We start from the raw sequence: 20356 nt of genomic DNA on the forward strand, positions 1-20356 counted from the left end.
AAAATAAAAAGCAATGGTTCCATATCATGTTTGCATTTTTAATCTTCTTCATTTGCATGTTGTACAATGCACACACACCCATGACTATTTGTGCTTCTTTGTCTTTTGGGTACTGTATTTGCTGCAAGGGTGGGGGGGGGAGTAATAATTATGACTCGACCTTGTTCTAACTGCGTTACCTCGCTTGTGGTCCAAGACTGGGTGGGGGTGGGAGTAAGCACCAGAATGCCACCTGTTTATTTTTGCCTATAAACCTCTTTTGGCGGTGCCAACTGTTCTCATGAGGGGCTTGCTGCACAGAGCAATGTGTTCCAAAATCTGTTGAAGGGGAGCATTAGTAGAACAAATGACTCCTTTGTTAATTTTTTAAAAAGCAACTGGATGTTGTTTTGGTGACTGCTAGAACATTATCCTTTTCTTTTAGAATTATTTGAGTATATTTACTAAGACCTAATGCATTTCTTAATTCGAATACTATTCTAAATTATTGCTTGTGCTACCAATTCCCTGAAGGAAATATTCCAGTCAGGTGACTTAAAAGTATTGCTTAATACTGACCTTGATAGGAAGCAGGGATGGAATTCTGGCTAAAAGATTAGGTAGCCTACACAGATGACAGAAAGTCATGGTACTTGTGAGCCATCACTCACTGTTAACTGCAGTGGCCAAACATCCATGAATGTGTGTGTGGACACCAGTAACACTAGATAGCTGGACCCAGCCTTTAAAATAACTAGGTGTGCTGGGTCTGCCCTGAATTCTACCCCTTGAGGCTCTATATATTGAATTTAGGCTGCAGTTGTGTACCCAATTAAACAAATCAACAAACCCCATTGAACACAATGGCATTTCCTGCTGAGAAGACCATGTATAGGATCGAGTTCTTATATCCTGCTCTTCTTCAAAGAGACAGAGTGGCTTACATATATATTTCACAGGTGTGTGCTCGTTCAGGCTGTGTACAAGGCCAGGCCAGCTTACTTTGCCTTTAGGAATAAAACTGCATTTTTGTCTTTAGACCATTCTGCTGGCTAAGGCTGGCTAAGGCCTGACCAGAGTTTCCAGAAATTACATAAACAGCTTATAGCTGCTGAGATATAATAGATTTATTATATCTCCATTTATACTCCACCCTCCAAACAAGTAATCAGGAAGGTTAAAATAAAACATTAACCCACAATAGAGCTGCAGACATTGCATGCATTTCTCTTCTGCTCTCTTTCTACCCAGGAACACTGTATTATCTTGTGTGTCTCCCAGATTCAGACTCTTACAGTATAGCCACTCATGCTTTCCCTTGCACACAAGAATACCTATCACAAGTAGGTTGCTCCATTAGTTTCAATGAAGAGAGAGAACACAGTAAAGAAGTTGGCTTTTGCTCTTGAAATGAATGAAGAGGATTTAATGTATAGCAAAGCCCTGGAATGAGGTATGTCCCTTTCTTTGAGGTTAGTTGAGATGGGGACATGTGGGTCTCCAGATGTTGTTGAGCTACAAGTCTTATCTCTGACTATTGAGCATGCTGGTTGGAATGAATGGAAAACAGAGTGCAAGAACATGTGTGCGGGGGGGGGGGGGAAGTGGCTTCCCAGTCTTATCTACAGAAATTGACCACATGTTATTAAGGATTTTATTTCCCACTTGAAAAATATGTGAACTCTCTTGCTAGTTTTGCAACTTAAAAAAATGTAATGAAGCCAATTGACCACAACCCTTTCCTTCTGTTTCATGTGGGTACAAATGATCCCCCTTTGATCTGAGGGGTCTGGATAGGTCAGTTGGCTAGAGCATGGTGCTGGTAATGCCAAGGTTGCAGGTTCAATCCCCATATGAGACAGCTGCATATTCCTGCATTGCAGGGGGTTGGACTAGATGATCCTCAGGGTCTCTTCCAACTCCACAATTCTATGATTCTATATAGCAAGGGAATATAAGACTCTGGGAAGGAAGCTGAATGACCATCATCAAATATCTAAAGGGCTGTCACATGGAAGATGGAGCAAGCTTGTTTTCTCCTGCTCTGGAGGGCAGGACCCAAACCAGTGGTTTCAAGAAGATTCTAGCTAAACATCAGGAAAAACTTTATGATGGTAACAGCTGTTTGAAAGTGGAATGTACTCCCTCAGAAGGTGGTGGACCTTCCTTCATTGGAGGTTTTTTAGCAGAGGTTGGATGGCCATCTCTCATGCATGCTTTAGTTGAGATTCCTGCATCGTAGGGGGTTGGACTATATGACCCTTGGGGTGCTTTCCAACTCTACAATCCTATGATGCTATGACTGTGGGACCCTCAGAATAAATTTTAATAAAACTTTGCTAGTAAATTTTAAGAGAAAACAATGGAAGCTTGAAATGTGCATTAGATCCCTGTCTATCGTTTCTTCCTGAGATCCAGTGCCTTTTAAATTACTGCAGGAAGGAACTCTGGAGTCGATGTAATCATTAACTGTCTCACCTTCTGGTTGTGACAAGTGATGAATCAGCTTGAACTTGCCTGGAGCTTTCTTCAGGACAATACCCATAGGGGAAACCCTCATATGCTCAAGCAGAGCGTTATCAAATGGCCCCAGTATTCTTCCCCAAGTGCCAGAAGTTCTTTTCTATCTTGTCTCTAACCACCTGAGGACATATAAGTGCTGATCTCAGCTTCTTAGCCAACACTTGCATCTTGGGGCCTATGTACAAAACAGCAAAACCCTCATCGAAATTATTACGCAGCAATAGGTTCTCTCCTCTTTATTCTCCCCCTCCCTTCCTCTTGTCAGACTGTTTCTACAGCAAAACATTTTATGTGCCCTCATTGGAGTTTATGCTTTTTGCAGGCCCCGTTAACCAATCTTTGGCTTTTTCCACTGTCTTGCTTTGATTTGGATGACTGCTCAAAGCACCTGCTAATGGCCTGGAGCATTCATGCCTAAATTTGCAGTTTCTGTAGCACTTTCACTTGGCTGGTTAGTACACAGCTAGTGAAATGCTGTATGAAGCACCTGCTGCATTATTTGAGAGTAGCTTGTTTGCTTTCAATTCATTGATGGAAGCATCCTACAAAGTTGTTTTTTTGTAGTTCCTTAGAGCTGCTCCACAATTTTACAAGGAGAGAACAGTGTAGGGAGGGTGAATTGTTATGAGTGACATTCTTTACACACCCTCAGATATTATTTGAAAATGAAGCCTATGCTTCCAGTGCAAGAATGGCTCATACATCTCCCCACAGTGTTTCTGCTTTTGCATAAATATCTGGAACTGTAGGTGTTTCAATCACTTGAACATCTTCATTTACTGCTTCTAACTACAAGAACCTATACTGATGCATTTGGATTGTTTATTTAAGATGTTTAGGCTGATTTTTTAGGGCCAAACTTTATAAGGTGGCTTCCAACATACAGAATGCCTAGAATACAATCAGCACTCAAATTTAACCATAAAAACCCATAATACAACAAATGAACTAAAATAATATATCTATTAAAAACAGTATTGATAAACAATTGTGTTATTTTGCTGGGTTGTAATTATCGATTAAAATAGTTCAAAAATGTTTTGGTACCAAATCAAACCAGCAGCATGATACCTTTTAAAAAATACAGTTCTAAATAAATGGGTTTTTAAGGCCTACCTAAAAGCCTGTAATGATGGGTGCATATAGACTTCATTCTACATTTCTGTCCCCAATTTGTACTGAGTTGCTCATTATTTAGTTTTTTAATTACATCGTTTGATGAGTTCCCAACTACTTACATAAATTTTGCTGTTTACTTTTGGGATTAATCTTGCTACTATTGGTGTTCCTTGTTTCTATACTTATTAAAACAAAGGTCTCAGAATGCATAATTAATAGTGGATTAAAGTACCCCTTAACTAGTGAGAAACAAGCAAAGTGAACAGTATGCATAGCCCATATACAGTTGTCTGTCTTCTTTCATTTCACAGTTAGCATTTTTGTGGCTTGTCTTTTCCCAGAAATACTAGTCTCTGAAGTAGTGTTAAGCATAAGCTTACTGCTAGATTATTTATGCCTATAATGCCTGCCAAGGCCATTACGAGAGGGATCATACTCTTTTTGACCAAGCTGTATTCTCCATTGCTCTTATGTCATACTGTGCTGCCTACCACATGAATAAAATTCCATTAGGAGAACAAAGGAAATCATTCATTAGCAATGTAATATTTAGTCTAAGATGGCTGCTGCATATTTGTTCATTCATAATAAACTTGTCTGCTTTTGCATAATATGAAATTTTTTCTTTCAGCATAATTTTTTCTAGTTTTTCCCCAATTTCCTAGTTCTGGTACAGATGTTTTCTGCTTTGGCCCACTGTTTCTTCTGCCTGAACTCGTGCATGTGCATGAAGCAGCCATTCAGTGACATACAGAGACATTCATGCTCCCCTGCCTCAATCTTACTAATGTTGCATCTCCTTCTGCCTCCTTATGATTGTTAGTTGGACAGCTAATGAAGCTGGATGGTGGGAGATTTATACTGTAACCAACAAAAGGAAATACCTTTACCCACGTAGGATAGATTAAATTATGAAATTTGCTGTCACAGAATATGGTAATATCTTGCCACCAGCTTAAATAGTGTTAAAGGAGGATTAGACAAATTCACGGAATAGAAGCCTCTCAGTGGCTATATGTTTTCCTCTTAAGTTCAGAGCCACCAGGCCTCTGAATACCAGTTGCTGGGTAACAATAGCAGGATTGACGTATTACATTCATACCACCTTGCAGGCTTTCTGGGGGCATTTCTGTGGGAAATAGGATGATACTTATGATCCAACAGAGATAGTCTTACATTTTGGACAGGTTCTCAGCATTTTATATTTTTCCACAAATGGGAGACCTTCAGAAATAATGGCCTCTGACTATCAGCCAAATACACCTTTATGCATGAAACAAATGGAAAGTTTGAGACATTGTTACTGTATGCTGCTGTGCCATAAAATTTTTAAAAGACTCTATCTACCTGTTGACAAATGGAAGGGTAAAGTTTGTTTCCTTTGCTATCTGTTTTGGAGAATTCCATATTGAAAAAAACATAGCATAAGTTTCAAAGGAAACTATAAAATATTTTGGGCTGTTATCTAGTGTTAGTCATACATAGAGTAGAATTATTGAATTTAATACAGTAGACATGGTTAACTTGGGTTTACTCTGAGAAGAACTTGCATACAATCCATTGTCCCAGGGTAATCAAAAGTTTTTTCACATTTAGGGATACACAGCCCTTCTCTAGTGAACTGCTTCATATTCAATGAATACAACAGTTATCACATATATGCATTTTGCATGCTTTGGAAACAAAGATTGGATGCAGCTTCATAGTCCACTGTACATATGGAAGCAAAATACATGATTATGTGATCACATATAACAGTTTACACATGGCTGCATGCTACAACTTAAAGAGAAGTTATTTCTGTGAAGGAATTCTGCACATTTGAAACCCGTCCGATTTACTTTAATTTAGAATGCATTCCTATTATCTTTACAATTTGTTGTTTGAAATAAAGTGGGGCTGGAATTGATTTTAAAAGGGGAAGCTACCAAAGTATCTGTCAAACAAAACAATTTGCAGTATATATTTTAGCCTGCTGGATCTTTGAAATGTAACTGCATCGGCCTACTTGGCAAAAATGTTGTTTGAAGACATATTGCGTTCCACGAGCAAATGGAAAAAATGGGCACCTGTCATCATATTTAGAAAACAGCTGGGCAACCTGGCCAAGTGCCACAGTCTCTTTTCACATGGCCTTTATGCTGAAATCATCCCAGCTCCATTCCTAGCACTGAAGAAACTCAATGCCTTTAAATGGTTACAGAAATTCAGGAGACACCTCTCGTCCAATAAAGTTTACTTCAGATACTCCTAATTAGTAAATTGTACCACACTTTTGTAGACCAACTGCTGTTCTTATGTAGTGAGGTGGAAGATTGCTGTCACCCAGCCTCTCATTTCTAGAGTGTAAATTCCCCTTGCCCTTTCCCTGCCAGCCATTGCTGCTGCTAAGCATTGCATTTGTTGGCACCAATGGTAATAAAGGTGCCTTTAGATGAGTGGCGGGGAAACCTGTTCTTTCAGGAATCATCTTTCAGCAGTCACATGCTGGAAGTGGGTAGGGTCAGAGCCAAAAGTGGGCAGGACACCCAATTTCTCTTTCTGTCACCCCCTTTTCTCTCTCTTTGCCACTTGCATGAAACTGGACCGACAGTCGCATGTGAGCTGCAAGTTGTTAGCCTTTGCTTTAGAAACTCATCCATCTGCATGACTACTTACCACACAGCAGATAGTTAAACTGCAGAACTCCCTCCCAAAAGACGCAGTGATGGCCACCAACTTGGGTTACTTTAAAAGAGGATTAGACAAATTTGTGGAAGTTAAGGGTATCATTGGCTACTAACCCTGATGGCTGGGTCCTGGTTCCACTACTGGAGGCAGTATGCTTCTGAATAACAGTTTCTGGAAACCGCAGGAGTGTTGTTGCAATCAGGCCCTACTTATGGGCTTCCCACGGGCATCTGGTTGGCCAGTGTGAGAGCAGGATGCTGGAGTAGGTGGGCCACTGGCCTAGTGCAACAGGCCTAATGTGTGGCCAGCTCTTGCTTGCTTGAGATAGCTTTAAGTGGCCCACATTTATGTGGGTCTTTACCAGAGAATCTGCATCCTGCATAGCACCACCTCCGTGGAGCAGGGGGGCGGGAACCCATGCAGCTGGGACTTCCCATATGGCTGAAACACTTAGATGGTCTCCTAGTTGCATGGGAATTCCTTGTGGAAAAGTGGCTTCTACCTGGCTGGGGAAACATTTAAAGGCACCCCAATTCCTGCTTAACCAGAGTATGTCGCTGATTAGCAAGCATGATTAAGAGATGCCTTATTGGTGAGACTGCACTGTAGAAGTGAGGTGCAATGGAGAACGTTTAACATGTACAAAATCTACATATTTTGTTTATAAACATTTAATTACTTTGAATTAAAATTCAATTTAGGATCCTTTCATAGCTGAGCATTTTAAGCATTTTTTAAAAAGCTATTTTCATTCCAAGTAAAAGGCTCTATTGAACTTGGTTGCTGATATCCTAATTTCCTAAATACAGGTCAAAATAGGTAAGCTGGTGGAGATTAGCAATTGTCATGCTTATTTGGAACAAATGGGATTACTAAAAAAGGAATATATTTTGTATCATGTCTTATGCTTACTGTACTTTTTAACTGAATAAAAAGATAATCTGTTTAGAAGTTTAGTATCTTCAAAGTCTTGCTTTCCCCAGGTCTCTTTCTAATACAATTAGCACCATGCATAGTCATTGCTTCTGAGGGCAAGATGGACTGAGCTCAGGAGAGCTGAACCGTATCCTGAAATGACACAAACAAATCTCTTCCCTTTGTTGTATTCTCATTGAAGTGCAAGGGATGAGTAGATGGAGTTTGTGTTATAACTGCCAACTTTAGTATTTGTTTCCTGAGTTGGGTTTTAGGAGATTCTTGAGGACTTTAAAATTTTATTCTGGTTGCTACTTAAATGAACTTAGGTCTGTTTTGAGCTGCTGCTCAAACACTTTATAATATTTTTGTTGGTAATTTTTGGTGTTTTAATGTGTTGTGAACCACTTTGGGAGGGGTAGTCCTGAAAGGTGGCAAAATAAACAAGAGGACAGCCCCCTTCTGCATAAGAAATACTCAGGGGGGGCATTAAAAATTTATGCCAGCTGCATTAGGATGCTGCTTGCTCCTGTTTTAATATATTAATGTTTTCTATTATTTGTCAGGATATTGTTGTTGTTTATGGTTTTGACTTTAAGTAAACTATTGTTTTTCTTTAATGAAATATCAATAAAATGAATATTTAGCAACTGAACTAAGCATATATGAATATATTAAACTGCCTTGTGCCAAGTAATATGATGGATCCACCCAACTAAAGTAATAAATACAATTTTAATATATTTATTAAAGCATTCTCTTCTATCATGGATATCTAAAACAGCAAGGGAATAAACAGTCATGTTTTGTTGCTGGTAGTAGTTTTTTTGTTCTTCGATTAAAAAAAATATTTCTAGAAAGTCCAAAGCATTATGATTTCAGAGTTTAAATTCTGAAGGCAGGTAGCTCACATCTCAGAATTACTACTAGGTTAATCATCGTTGGCTTCTCTCATGTAGTTAAACCTTTTGGAAGGTTCCGTTTCTCTTTCTCACTCTCTCTTTACAGTTAACTGACTGACCTTCTAATTTTAGCATTGAAGAATTATAATTAGAAATATTTCCATAGTTGTTTACAAACACCGCCACTCAGTCACAGTATGTGTCTGCAATTTTAGAAGGACTCTGTTATCACCTCTAGAGTGGGGTGAGAGGGCATTTCAGTTCTTTTCAGCTTATTCAGTTGATGGACACAATGAATGTATTGGGGTGGGGGAAGGAGAACTACTCCCAAACCCTTTTAAGATAACCTGCATATGCTGTGAGCATTTTACATGTCTAATTTCAAACAAACAAACAAACCATATCTTCTTTGGCGATCACTCGTAGCTGAGTAAGATTGTCTTCCATGAACATGGTCTGAACAGTGAGTCTGTAAGTGACTATAGAGGCCAATTCTGGATCCACATATCCTTCCACAGTGTGGACATAGGTTTCCAGGTTCCTTTCATCCTGAGTTTGAGCATCTTCAAAGTCCATGATACCTTGGGTAAAGGCTGTTCTCCAATTGGAGTGTTTGCAGGCCAGTGTTTCCCAATTGCTGGTGTTTATACTACATTTTTAAACATTTGCCTTAGGAGAGTCTTTAAATATCTTTTGTTGACCACCAGCATTACACTTTCCATTTTTAAGTTCAGAATAGAGTAGTTGCTTTGGAAGACGATAATCGGGCATCTGAACAACATGACCAGTCCAACAAAGTTGATGTTGAAGAATCATTGCTTCGACACTGGTGATCTATGATTCTTCCAGTACACTGGCATTAGTTCGCCTGGGTTCCCAAGTGATGTGTAGAATTTTTCGGAGACAATGTTAATGGAATTTTTCAAGGAGTTGGAGTGGTGTTTATAAGTGGTCCATGTTTCACAAGCATACAGTAAGGTTGGTAGTACAATAGCATTTTGGTTTCCCTGTGAATGTCCCGGTCCTCAAACACTCTGCACTTCAATTGGGAGAAAGCTGCACTTGCAGAGCTCAGGTGATGCCTCCCATGTTGCTTTTGCTGAGTTAGTAGCACCAAAGTGATCTCTGGGGCACAAGCCTGGGCAGTGTGTTTGGAGGTCCTGAGCTCCCCAGATGAAAACATCCCCCCTCTCAGCTTCACTAATGTAGTCCAAAGGAAAGGAAAGCAATACATTTGGTACCAGCTTGGCTGTAGGAGTTGCCAGAAGGAGGTGTACAAGAAACCAGCCACCTCAGGGACTCCACTCTAGATTTGTGTAGGGTTTATTCCTTAGCCTTTCTTCTCTTGCAGATGCCCTTCGAGGCAGTAGATACAAATTTTTCCTTGGGATTTATTCACAAAGCCTTTAGAATCAGACTTTTCCTTCTGCTAGAGAGCCAGTGTGGTGTAGTGGTTAAGAGCGGTAGTCTCGTAATCTGGGGAACCGGGTTCGCGTCTCCGCTCCTCCACATGCACCTTGGGCCAGTCACACTTCTTTGAAGTCTCTCATCCCCACTCACCTCACAGAGTGTTTGTTGTGGGGGAGGAAGGGAAAGGAGATTGTTAGCCGCTTTGAGACTCCTTAAAGGGAGTGAAAGGCGGGATATCAAATCCAAACTCTTCTTCTTCTGCTAGATGGGCTACCTTCCCAGCTGGATGAGCCCCATCTGCCCCTCACTTCCCCTCTACAGCACGTGCAGTAACTGCCTTCTTGACCATTAGACCCATTATTGGTCTTGTCTGCTCAATCCATCAATCCTGTCTTCACATGCAGGGGATGTCCCTAAGTCACTGAGGGTTTGAGACTCATCAGGTACCTTCACCTGATTTAGCCAGCCAGTTGAAGCTGTTTCCTAGGGTGTGCCAGCTGTTGCATGCTGACAGCTTCTAGGAGCCACAGGTGAGAGCTGAGTGTAGGATGAGGACGAAAGGTGAACAAACTACCCCAGAAGGAGCATGACTTGTTCCTCACCAGAGCTGCTACCCCTCTCCCAACACCCTAGAGGAGAGGGAGGACTTTAGAATACAGTAGAAGTTTTTTTCCAGAAGCCTTTTCCCAGAAGCAAAATTTTACTTTGGACACTATGGGTTTTGTGCTAGATTTCAGTGGCATTACTTTGGAGGGAATGGTGTAGTAATAGATCAAATGACTCAGATTTGGTTTCTGGGATCTCAGTTAAAATGGGATCCAAAGAAGAGGAATTGTAAATCAGCCAGGGTTGCAATATGCAATATTTTCCCCTTTCTTTCTTCAGTTTCTGAACTTTTTCCATCTGGGAAGGCCTTGCTTAGATAAGGGCAAACATATATATTTGTGGAGCTATTTTTTATGGGTTTGCAAGCCTTGGTATCATGTAGGAGGACCTACAAATTATCTTAACAAAGATTTTCAGAAGACATAGCTAAGGTGCGAAGATATTAATTAAAATTAATGGGCATGTCTTCAGACGTACCTGATTGCTTTGTGCTTACTTCGGCATTTGTAATATCATTTGAAATATATTTTACGCAATCCCAAATAGTTATTGGAATGCTTGAGACAAAGTACATGCTATAAATGTTTCTTCATATGCTTGAGTCCAGAAAGGCAATGTACAGAGCTACAGGTGAGAGTGGTGAGAGCAAAGAGTGGTTATTAAGTGTCTTCTTAAGCTGACCTTTTGTTTATAGATGTACATCCCATTCACCATGAATGCCAAGTCAAACATGAATATTGGTAAAGTAGCAAGCTCGTTTGTCAGATATACAGAAAACTATTCTTACTTCTTTTGAGCAGTTTGGCTTTTTTTCAACAGATGGGATGTTTTTACAGTAGAGCTAAAGTGAAAAGTAAACACCACTATATGCTGCAAGTAGCAATAGCTGAAAAAAGAATGTCCATTATTAGCTACTTAAAGCGTTATGGGCACCTGAAACAGACATTTATTTTTCCTCTTAAAATTGTGCACCTTCATAATTAATACAGCATAAATGCATTAATTTCAAGAGATGACATGTCAGAAAGAGCAAGGGTAACCACTCATTTTCTCTGTTAAATTACATGCTTGCGTAACCACAGTGGATGAATGAAGTACAAAATCGGGTTGCCTTTAAGCAGTATCACCTCATTGACCTCTGATAAACCAGATAGTTAGAACACAGATTTTCCATTTTGTGCAGAAAGTCAGTCAAAGCTTGTCCATTATTTTAAGTCTCCTTCAAGACTATAACCTGGGGGGGGGGGGGATTTCTTTAGGGCATGTGTGGATTATTTTCACCTTACAGGGCTGAAAAACGTTTGAGAATTTGATCATGAGCTAAATGCCATGTTTAATGAACAGGAAAACCACCTTCAAGAAAATGCATCATAGATCAAATTGGCCTAAATTTGTACAATAGCCACTTTTGTTATTAAATGTGCCAGCACCTTGTTTCTAATTTTGTCAGTTCATATATTTTTACCAAAGCCAAATGTTGTACTTGGACACAGAGAACCATTGAGAAAATTAAACTGACACAAAGCCCAGTCATAGTTTTAAACTTGCATAATGCATTTTGCAATATTCAGTATTAGAAATTTCACTTTATGACAAGTGGCAGTACCTGTTATGTTGGTAAACTGGTTACTCTAGAGCTGGCTGCTGTCTTTTCCTTTCACCTGAGCCACCTGATGTGATTCAGCAAAGAGTGATTGCTTGACATGGTCTCAGTTTTTCTCCCCTGGTAAGTTATTTGAATCTATCTTTCTGAACATTAATTTTCCAAGCAGTGAATTGAAATAAGGACATTTTTCATGGAACAGTTTTAAAAGGGAACTAATAATCATTTTTTTTCTTATTATTTTATGCCCTGTGATTTTTCACCACCCCCACCAGCTGGTTAATCATGCAAAAGCTGAACACTTCATTAGCCGGAACATGTTTGCCCATGGGCATTTCTTTAGTAAATTAGTTCTTTCTATTTATGCAGGTAAGTCATAGCCAAAAGTCTTTAAGGTACCAAATGAATTAATTCCTTTCACTGAGTTATCAAGAGAATGCAACTTTAACTACGAGTACCAGTGGTTTGATATTACTTTTAAATTATGAAAGACGAATCATTTCCAGGAATGTGAGAAATAAAATTGCCTTTTGGGATGCCTACACTTGGGTAGTACTGTCACAGGGTTTCTTTCTGCTAAGAAAACATTGTAAAAGTGTGTTGTGTGTTTGTATTTGTGTATTCTGCTGGTCCTTGGTTAGCCCTTTGTTCCATAACTAGCTGAGTTTTAACCATTAATTAAAACATGTGGCTTATAGATGCTTAGCTCATTTGAACCTGATGTTGTAGTTTGAAAAACAGAGTAGTCTTGGGATGAACTTAGCTTTCAAGCAAATGGCAATGCAGAGCCTTCTATATACCACAGAGTTTCCTGCAATCAATGTTGTTGTGTAAATACCTAGAACTGAAATAGTATGAAAAGTACTTCTAATATAACTCTGCAAAGCTTGCAATGCAACGGTTGCTTGCAAAACATTTTCCAGAAGGGCAGCTATATTAATATGTTGCAGCAAAACCAGTCAAGAGGCATGCAGCCCCTTAAGCATAACATGCTTTCATGGGTTATTTATTATTTATTTATTTATAACCCACACTTTCATTTAAAAAAATATCAAGGTTGGTACACAGTGCTATTTTTCTAGAAAAAGAGGTGTCAAAACTCACCATGAACGCCTCCCTTGCTCTCTTATAATGACAATGGCGCCCACCTGAGAGGTGCTGTAACTGAGTTCCAGCGAGTTCCGACTGAACAAAAGCCCTGGTGGTACACAACAGATTAGAATAACATCAGCAAAACACATACCCGATAATTAAAGACATCAACACATACTGATTAGTTTAAAAGATAAAATTCATATTTCAAAAGCTTGTCAAAAAATATAGTTAAGAGCCCACTTCCTCATATGTATTAACTCATATCCACAGTTGGTGTGTGTCTCTCTCCCTGTGTATGTATATCCATCCATGTACTGGCGAAACCATTTTAGGCATGTCCAAATGTCACTTGATTGCTGACGTATGGGTCTTTTTGGACCTAAAAGAGCAAAGAACAGGGGTGGAATGGGGAGCGCTTACTTTTTATGCTGGACTAAGTTTTGATTATGCCACCATCAACCTCTTCCCTAAAAGCAGACATATATTGAGAAATTTGGTTTGGTTGTGACATGAAGCACATGTGCAGACCTGTTCCATTTAGATCAGGACTAGTTGTGAGAATGGACAACACAATAGTTACACATTTCCAGAGATGCTTTTTAAGGTTTACCAAGAGGCTAGTACTCCTGACATCACAAAATACACAGTGGTTCATATGTATGCAATTTAAATGAATCCCATGTGAAAATAATTCTCTGAGTTTGGGGGTCCATTTACAATTGAGGGCTACATTAGATGTTTCACAGTAGATGCATCAATGTTCTCCTGAATTTAATTAAAAAAAAAAAAACAGCTATGAGAGGCTTGAATGGAATGTCACTGAACATTCTTAACCCACTCTCCTCCTGCTTGATCCAGCAAGCCACATTTCTCCTCACAGAGGAAAAGAAATAGAGTCCACACATCTTTTTGGGGGTGGGGGCAGACATTGTGGGCCACTGAGATCCAGTGCCAAGGGCCTTCTGGCGGTTCCCTCATTGCGAGAAGTGAGGTTACAGGGAACCAGACAAGAGGGCCTTCTCGGTAGTGGCGCCCTCCCTTCAGATGTGAAGGAAATAAGCAGCTATCTTATCTTTAAAAGACATCTGAAGGCAGCCCTGTTTAGGGAAGTTTTTAATATTTAATGCTGTATTATTTTTAACACGATTGGGAGCCACCCAGAGTAGCTGGGGAAACTCAGCCAGATGGGCAGGGTATAAATATATTATTATTATTATTATTATTATTATTATTATTATTATTAAACAATGTTTGATAAACAAACTGCAGGATGGGAAGAGGATTAAGTTACATTCCTGCTACTTTTCTGCTCTTGTTGGTATCCTTTGAGGCTGTTTCCCACTAATATCATCCCGTCGATTCCTTCAGATCTGCTGGAGAGATTCTTCTCCATGGTCCACCTGTGGCTGAAGCACAGTTCATTTTACCTTGGTAGATTCGCTTTGTAAAATGTCTGTCAGTTCATTTCTGAGCTCAATTTAAGATGTTCCATCTAGTGTTTAAAGTCCTAAATTATGCTTCCTTGCATATTTTCATTACACACCTTTTCTTGTATACTGAAGACCTCTTTATATTTTTAGGACCAATCATATTATTTTGAGTGTAATTTGTTTGAAACTGTCTTTAATGATATATTTTGAATTGTTGTGACCTTCTTTGGACTTTATGTTGAGAGGTGCGCAATAATTTGTAGTAGTTGTGGTAGTTGTGATATAAGGTAAAGGTAAAGGTACCCCTGCCCGTACAGGCCAGTCGTGTCCGACTCTAGGGTTGCGTGCTCATCTCGCTCTAGAGGCCGTGAGCCGGCGCCGTCCGAAGACACTTCCGGGTCACGTGGCCAGCGTGACGAAGCTGCAGCTGGCGAGCCAGCACAAGTGCAGCACACGGAAACGCCGTTTATCTTCCCGCTATAAAGCGGTCCCTATTCATCTACTTGCACTTAAGAGTGCTTTCAAACTGCTAGGTGGGCAGGAGCAGAGACCGAAAGACGGGAGCTCACCCCGCCGCGGGGATTCAAACCGCCAACCATACGATCGGCAAGTCCTAGGCACTGAGGTTTTACCCACAGCACCACCCGCGTCCCATTAGTTGTGATATAAATCTTTTAAATAAATAAAATTAAACAAATTCAGCCCTTTTTTTGCTATGGAATTTTTAAGGCGCGTGTGCGTGTGCACACACACACATATTAAATCAGCTACACAATTGACATGCTGGATTGAAGATCTTTATGTGATGAGGCCTTATCTCAGTAGGTTGTATTTGCTTTTATCTGGACTTGCTGATTTCCTTAATTAATTTGTTGTTAGTCAACCTGAGAGGTGCAGACACATTAGAATGGTGGGGAATAAATTTATGAATAAAAAAATGAAAGACCAAAAAACACACCCACACGCAACACGAAACAAAACCCGGTTTGTAACTTACAGCCAGCCAGTTGAATATTGCTGTGGAGAGCAGGAATCGGGAACCTGAGCACTGTCAGATATTGTTGGACTCTAGTTCCCATAAGCTCCAGTCAGCATGGCCAGCTGCCAGGAATTATGGGGGTTGTAGTCTAAGAACAGTTTCCCTATCACTGGTGTCCTATTGAAAATGTATTTTTGTAAGTAGTACTTTTATGTTGATAGAATTTCTATATGAAGCCATAGTGTCAATCTTTTAACTCAGTAAGATGTTAATAACTTTTTTAAAATAAAAGATAGGTATTTATTTGAGAAATACAGTTGAGCTCAAGCTGAGCTTAGTAACAGACGAGTTAAGAATGTAGGCCTCAGGTCTGTGGATGGTAGCCGTTTATGTGGCATGATAATTATTTGGCAGGTGGCACACTTACTTTTTATAGAAAGATATTATTTCTAGTTTAATACTGTGGTTTCAAATCTCCCCTTGAAGAGGTCTTGTTTGGAGTACCAGGGTCCACTGCATTAGACTTATGTGGCCTTAAAAGGGGATTAGACAAATTCACTGAGGATCAGAGGCAGTAGGCCTCTGAATTCCATTTGCTGGGGATCATATTGCAGTCATGTCCTACTCATGGGCTTCCCATAGGATTCTGGTTAGCCACTGTGAGAACAGAATGCTGGTCTTTGGTTTGAAATATCAAGGCCTTTCTTATGTTATGGTATTAGGGTTTTTTGTTTTTGTTTTAAAAAAACAACAATAAGAACAATTAAACAATTAAGTGTTCAGTTAGAGATGAGTGAAACCCACCCATCTGAATTCTGAATATGCTTGTTCTTTCCCCATCTTTTCAGAGAACCATCTCTGAAATAACTCTGAATACTTATTTTAAGCAGTTTTGAGTAGGGAAGGGGCGCACACAAAGGAAAGGGATGTACCACTGACCTGCATTAGCTACTAAAAGTCTTAACCAACAGGGAAATTGCCAACACAAAGATCCTTGGGAATTGTGATTGGCTGGGAAGCCCTGGCTTGCTAGAATTTCCAGGGGTCTTTGTGCCGAGTTCATTTTGGTAAGGCCTAATTTGTGCCCCGTGAGTAGCTGCCCTTCATATGCGTATACACCCATCATAACTACTACAATTATGATTTGGAGAAATTGGGGTGGGGAAGTTTTTGAAGCCAAATTCAATGAGAATTTTGGCTTGTCTCATAAACAAATTAAGTGTCTCCAAACCTGGTGATGCTGTACATTTCTCTCTAGTTTTCATAATGCTGAACACTGAATTGCTTCCATTTCTGATGCGTGATAAAATTTAGCAACATTGCTAATGAAACAAAAGTTTTCAAATTTCAAGAGTGATGCATATACCTGATTTGTTTGTTGATGCCTTGCACTGGTCTTCAGTTGTATCTTCTGTCTGTATCCTTAAAATGGTTCTTTTGAATGTTTGAAATAATTATAACAATATATAGATGAGACTGGGATACGTAATCCTATGCACATGGGAGTAATTTTCATGGAAATATATATAATCTGCTTCTCAATAAAGATCCATAAAACTGGTTGTTAATCTGCCTTGAGATAAGTCTTTTGCTCAGTTTTTATTTCTTAAAAAAAGGTCTAGTCATTTATCTGTTTGATCTTACTAAGGCAGGTGAGGGAGGTTGTCCCCTTTTGACAGAGCAATTTTATTTATTTTTTGTCCAGCCACAGGAAAACATTTTTGCATGAAAATATTTGTATTAAGCAAGTCATCCATACTGCACCGTAGGCTGTTTGAGTATAACAGTATGTTACAGTCTGCAAAGTTAATGCAGTTAATATTCAACTGAACTTTTGGGGGGTTGCTAATCCCTCAGGCAGGCTTAGCAGAAAGGGCAAACATATTTATAGCACTTTGAATCAGACTGCAGCAACTGAACAACAGTATGTGTTATACCATCAAATGTACAATTTCAGCAAAGCTGAATGCAAAGTAAGCTTTTAATAGTACCTAAATTGCTGAGGTATCCCCTCTCCATCAGAAAGAGTTGCAGATTCATTTGACAAGTTAGTTAAAATGGATCTATCCAAAAGGTCTTTAACTGCCTTCTTTGTTTCTGGTGATAAAGCTTTTTCCTTCTTTACTTTTTTCTTCCTTTCTTTTTTCTTTTTGGTAAATTGCAGGGTTCATGGGCTTCTTAATTAGGAGCTAACTATATGTTAAATCTCTACTACTTTTATTAGTCCCTAATAGTATTTCACTGGTTTTCGTAATGATTTTTAGCAGGGCTTAGATGAAAATGAACTTTTAAAATTTGGTGGGTCTGTAGCTGAAAGAAAAACATTGGGAAATTATGGTTACCAACAGTAGACCATGAGGGGATTTTTTTTGTGGTTGGTGGAATTCAGTACAGGTCAATGCTCTCCATGCGTGGTCACATGAGGTAGGTTTTCTTTAGTACCTCAGCAGAACACAAGAGGGTATGATGCCCATTGAGACAGGAAGGTAGAGAAGAGAACATTTATGGGAATTAATTTCATCTCACATTTATGTTAGTAGCAAAGTATCCCTTGATTGGGGTGGAGGAGTAAAATCCATTTAAAGTCATAAAACATTATCTCTGCTAACAAAAGCAATTTTGTTTCCATAAATATTTTTGCTTTTGTATTTTCCTTCAACTACAAAGATGTTGCAGTCCCTACCGTTCGGCAAAATGAGACAGCTGCCTCAGGCAGCAGATAAAGGGGAGCACAACTGTGGAGAACATACCGTAATTGTGTGTGCAACATGGCATGTCCTTCACCCACTAAAAGACTGGCGCCCTCAGGGGTGGTGGAGAATGCTTGGCCTATTCTTGAGAAGGATCCCTTAGAGACTCTCCCCTGCTTCTTTTAATATTTTCTTCACCGCTGACAGGGATCTTTTTGGCAAGGTAGCTTGAAAGGATGCTGACTTGTCACCAATACTGAACTAAGATGATGAATCAAAAGCATTTATTTATTATTAAATTTGGGCCTGTCCATAAAAAGCAAGTCTAGAGTGAGAGACTTGGGTGATACTTGCTGTTTCCAGGAACTCTTTTCATTGTGAAACTTTTGTGGGTGAGCTGAAAGTTTGTTTGGACCCTGAGTGAGAACCTGGAGGCTGAGAGGGAGAGTGTGTCAGAAAAGAAATGAACTCATAATGATTTAAATATTAGTAACTTTGTATTAGTGTAACTGTATTTTTGTAATGTTTTGTTTAAGCTGTCTGTTGTTGCTTCAGTTTTCTGTACACCACTTAGAGATATTTTAAATATATTAAGCGGTATAGAAATTAAATAACCATCAGAATTTATATCTTGCCTTTCCTGCTAAAGGAGCCCAGGGCAGCAAACACATAAAAGTTATAATGATTAAAACACCTAAAAACCATTCCCATATAGATGCAGAATGATAGTGAAGCTAGCCTAGAGACCAGCTGCTACTCACACACTTACTCACTCACTCCTTCATATATATAAGGATGCAGCTCCCTGCATTTCCCCTGCAACAATCCTATAGGATAGGTTAGGTTGAGTCATCTCAAGGTCATCCAGTAAATTTCATGCCTGAATTGAGATTTGAATCAGAATCCCTCCTGCTCCTAAAATGATTGGTCTCTTCCCATTGGCTCTTCATAGAAGTATGTCTATTATCAGCTATGGGTGGCTACTAGTTATGGCGACTATGTAATACCTCCATTGTTGGATGCAGTATGCCTTTGCATACCAGTTGTTGGAAATCACAAATTTGAAGAGTGATGTTTCATTCGTGTCCTGCTTGTGGGCTTCCTGTGATTGGCCACTATGAGAACAGGATCTAAGACTAGATGCACCATTCACTTGATCCAGCAGGGCATTTTAAATGGTGACATCAGAGGGAGAGGTGAGACATTCATTGCAGCATTCTTTGTCAACATAAAAAGGGCCATCAACTATTTTGGCTCTTCTATTAAACAGAAAATAGTGTGTTGGACTGTCTGCCTCCTTGAGTGCATTGGAAAAAGGCAGTATATACATGTGATAAATCATAATAGAGTGGATAAGATGTCGGCATTTAAGATATACCTGGATCCTAGTAATGCAGCCCATAGAACACACAACATGCATCTCAACCAACCACATGCTTTTGTCATCTGTTTGTGGTAGCCTACTAAGGGGTTAGATGAACTTTGTGCTTTTGTTGCTTGGTGGGATCACAAATAACATGCGTTGTCAAGAATCTGGGAGCTACAATATGTGGATCTTGGCTGTATTTGGCATGGTTGGTTGCAAGTTGTGTAAACCTGGAATGAAACCTGCTGCTTGCAAACAGATACATTCTCCTAACATTGTAAGGCTTAATTTTTATTAAGTGTCTTGTAAACCCCCGCTTTCTAACCTTGGCAAGTAGTTCATCTACTGATATTTTTAAATCAGTTGTAATTAATATTATTATTTAAAAACTATTTTCCAAATAAGAACATATACCGTATTTTTCGCTCTATAAGACGCACCAGACCACAAGACGCACCTAGTTTTTGGAAGAGGAAAACAAGAAAAAAAAATTCTGAATCCCAGAAGCCAGAACAGCAAGAGGGATCGCTGTGCAGCGAAAGCAGCAATCCCTCTTACTGTTCTGGCTTCTGGGATAGCTGCGCAGCCTGCATTCGCTCCATAAGACGCACACACATTTCCCCTTACTTTTTAGGAGGGAAAAAGTGAGTCTTATAGAGCAAATAATACGGTATATTCATGACGGGTATATTATGCTAACAATGATAGAAAAGATCACATCAGTAAATTGTAAAAATTACTTTGAACAAAACATCTGGTTGAATATTACCTTAAAATGTAAAGTTTCAATACTGTTATTTATAAACAAACACCATCTTTTGATAATTTTTTAACAGCATGGCTCTCTTTACACCTTTTGTAATATGAACTCCTTCCACAGATGGCATCTTTGCTACATTCCAAAGTAGTAACCATATTTCTATACTGAGACAATTACGGATCACCATCTGTGTCCAGTGGGGTTTGCTCCCAGGTAAATGTATGTAGGATTGCACCCTGGTGTATTCTTCTTCTTAATATGCCATTGTTGTTTTCAGTAGGCACTCTTGGGTGCATTGGGTACAATATA

General features: G+C 39.4%; 2 protein-coding genes across 14 annotated transcripts in view; one reads left to right on the forward strand and one right to left on the reverse strand.

The window, feature by feature from the left end:
• The window catches only part of LOC308474384 (uncharacterized protein), a gene marked incomplete at its 5' end in the record, with an annotated part of 66606 nt that extends 51275 nt beyond the window's left edge, over positions 1-15331 (reverse strand). Inside the window, 3 exons of the mRNA XM_081000634.1 lie at positions 12832-12925; positions 13063-13201; positions 15250-15331. Of these exons, the coding sequence (XP_080856760.1) occupies positions 12832-12925; positions 13063-13201; positions 15250-15331 (315 nt within the window). The remainder of the gene's footprint in view (positions 1-12831; positions 12926-13062; positions 13202-15249) is intronic.
• The window catches only part of ESRRG (estrogen related receptor gamma), a 483548-nt gene that overhangs the window by 69594 nt on the left and 393598 nt on the right, over positions 1-20356 (forward strand). The window contains exon 1 of one of the 13 annotated variants that reach the window (XM_081000576.1): positions 15385-15427. The exons of the other annotated variants lie outside the window; for them this stretch is intronic. The gene's annotated coding sequence lies outside the window, so the exon portion shown is untranslated. Of the gene's footprint in view, positions 1-15384; positions 15428-20356 lie in introns of those variants that run through there. 13 annotated transcript variants of the gene reach the window in all.

The sequence above is a fragment of the Podarcis pityusensis genome, assembly GCF_964106645.2.
Source record: "Podarcis pityusensis genome assembly, chromosome: 3".
NCBI classification, from domain to species: Eukaryota; Metazoa; Chordata; class Lepidosauria; order Squamata; family Lacertidae; genus Podarcis; species Podarcis pityusensis.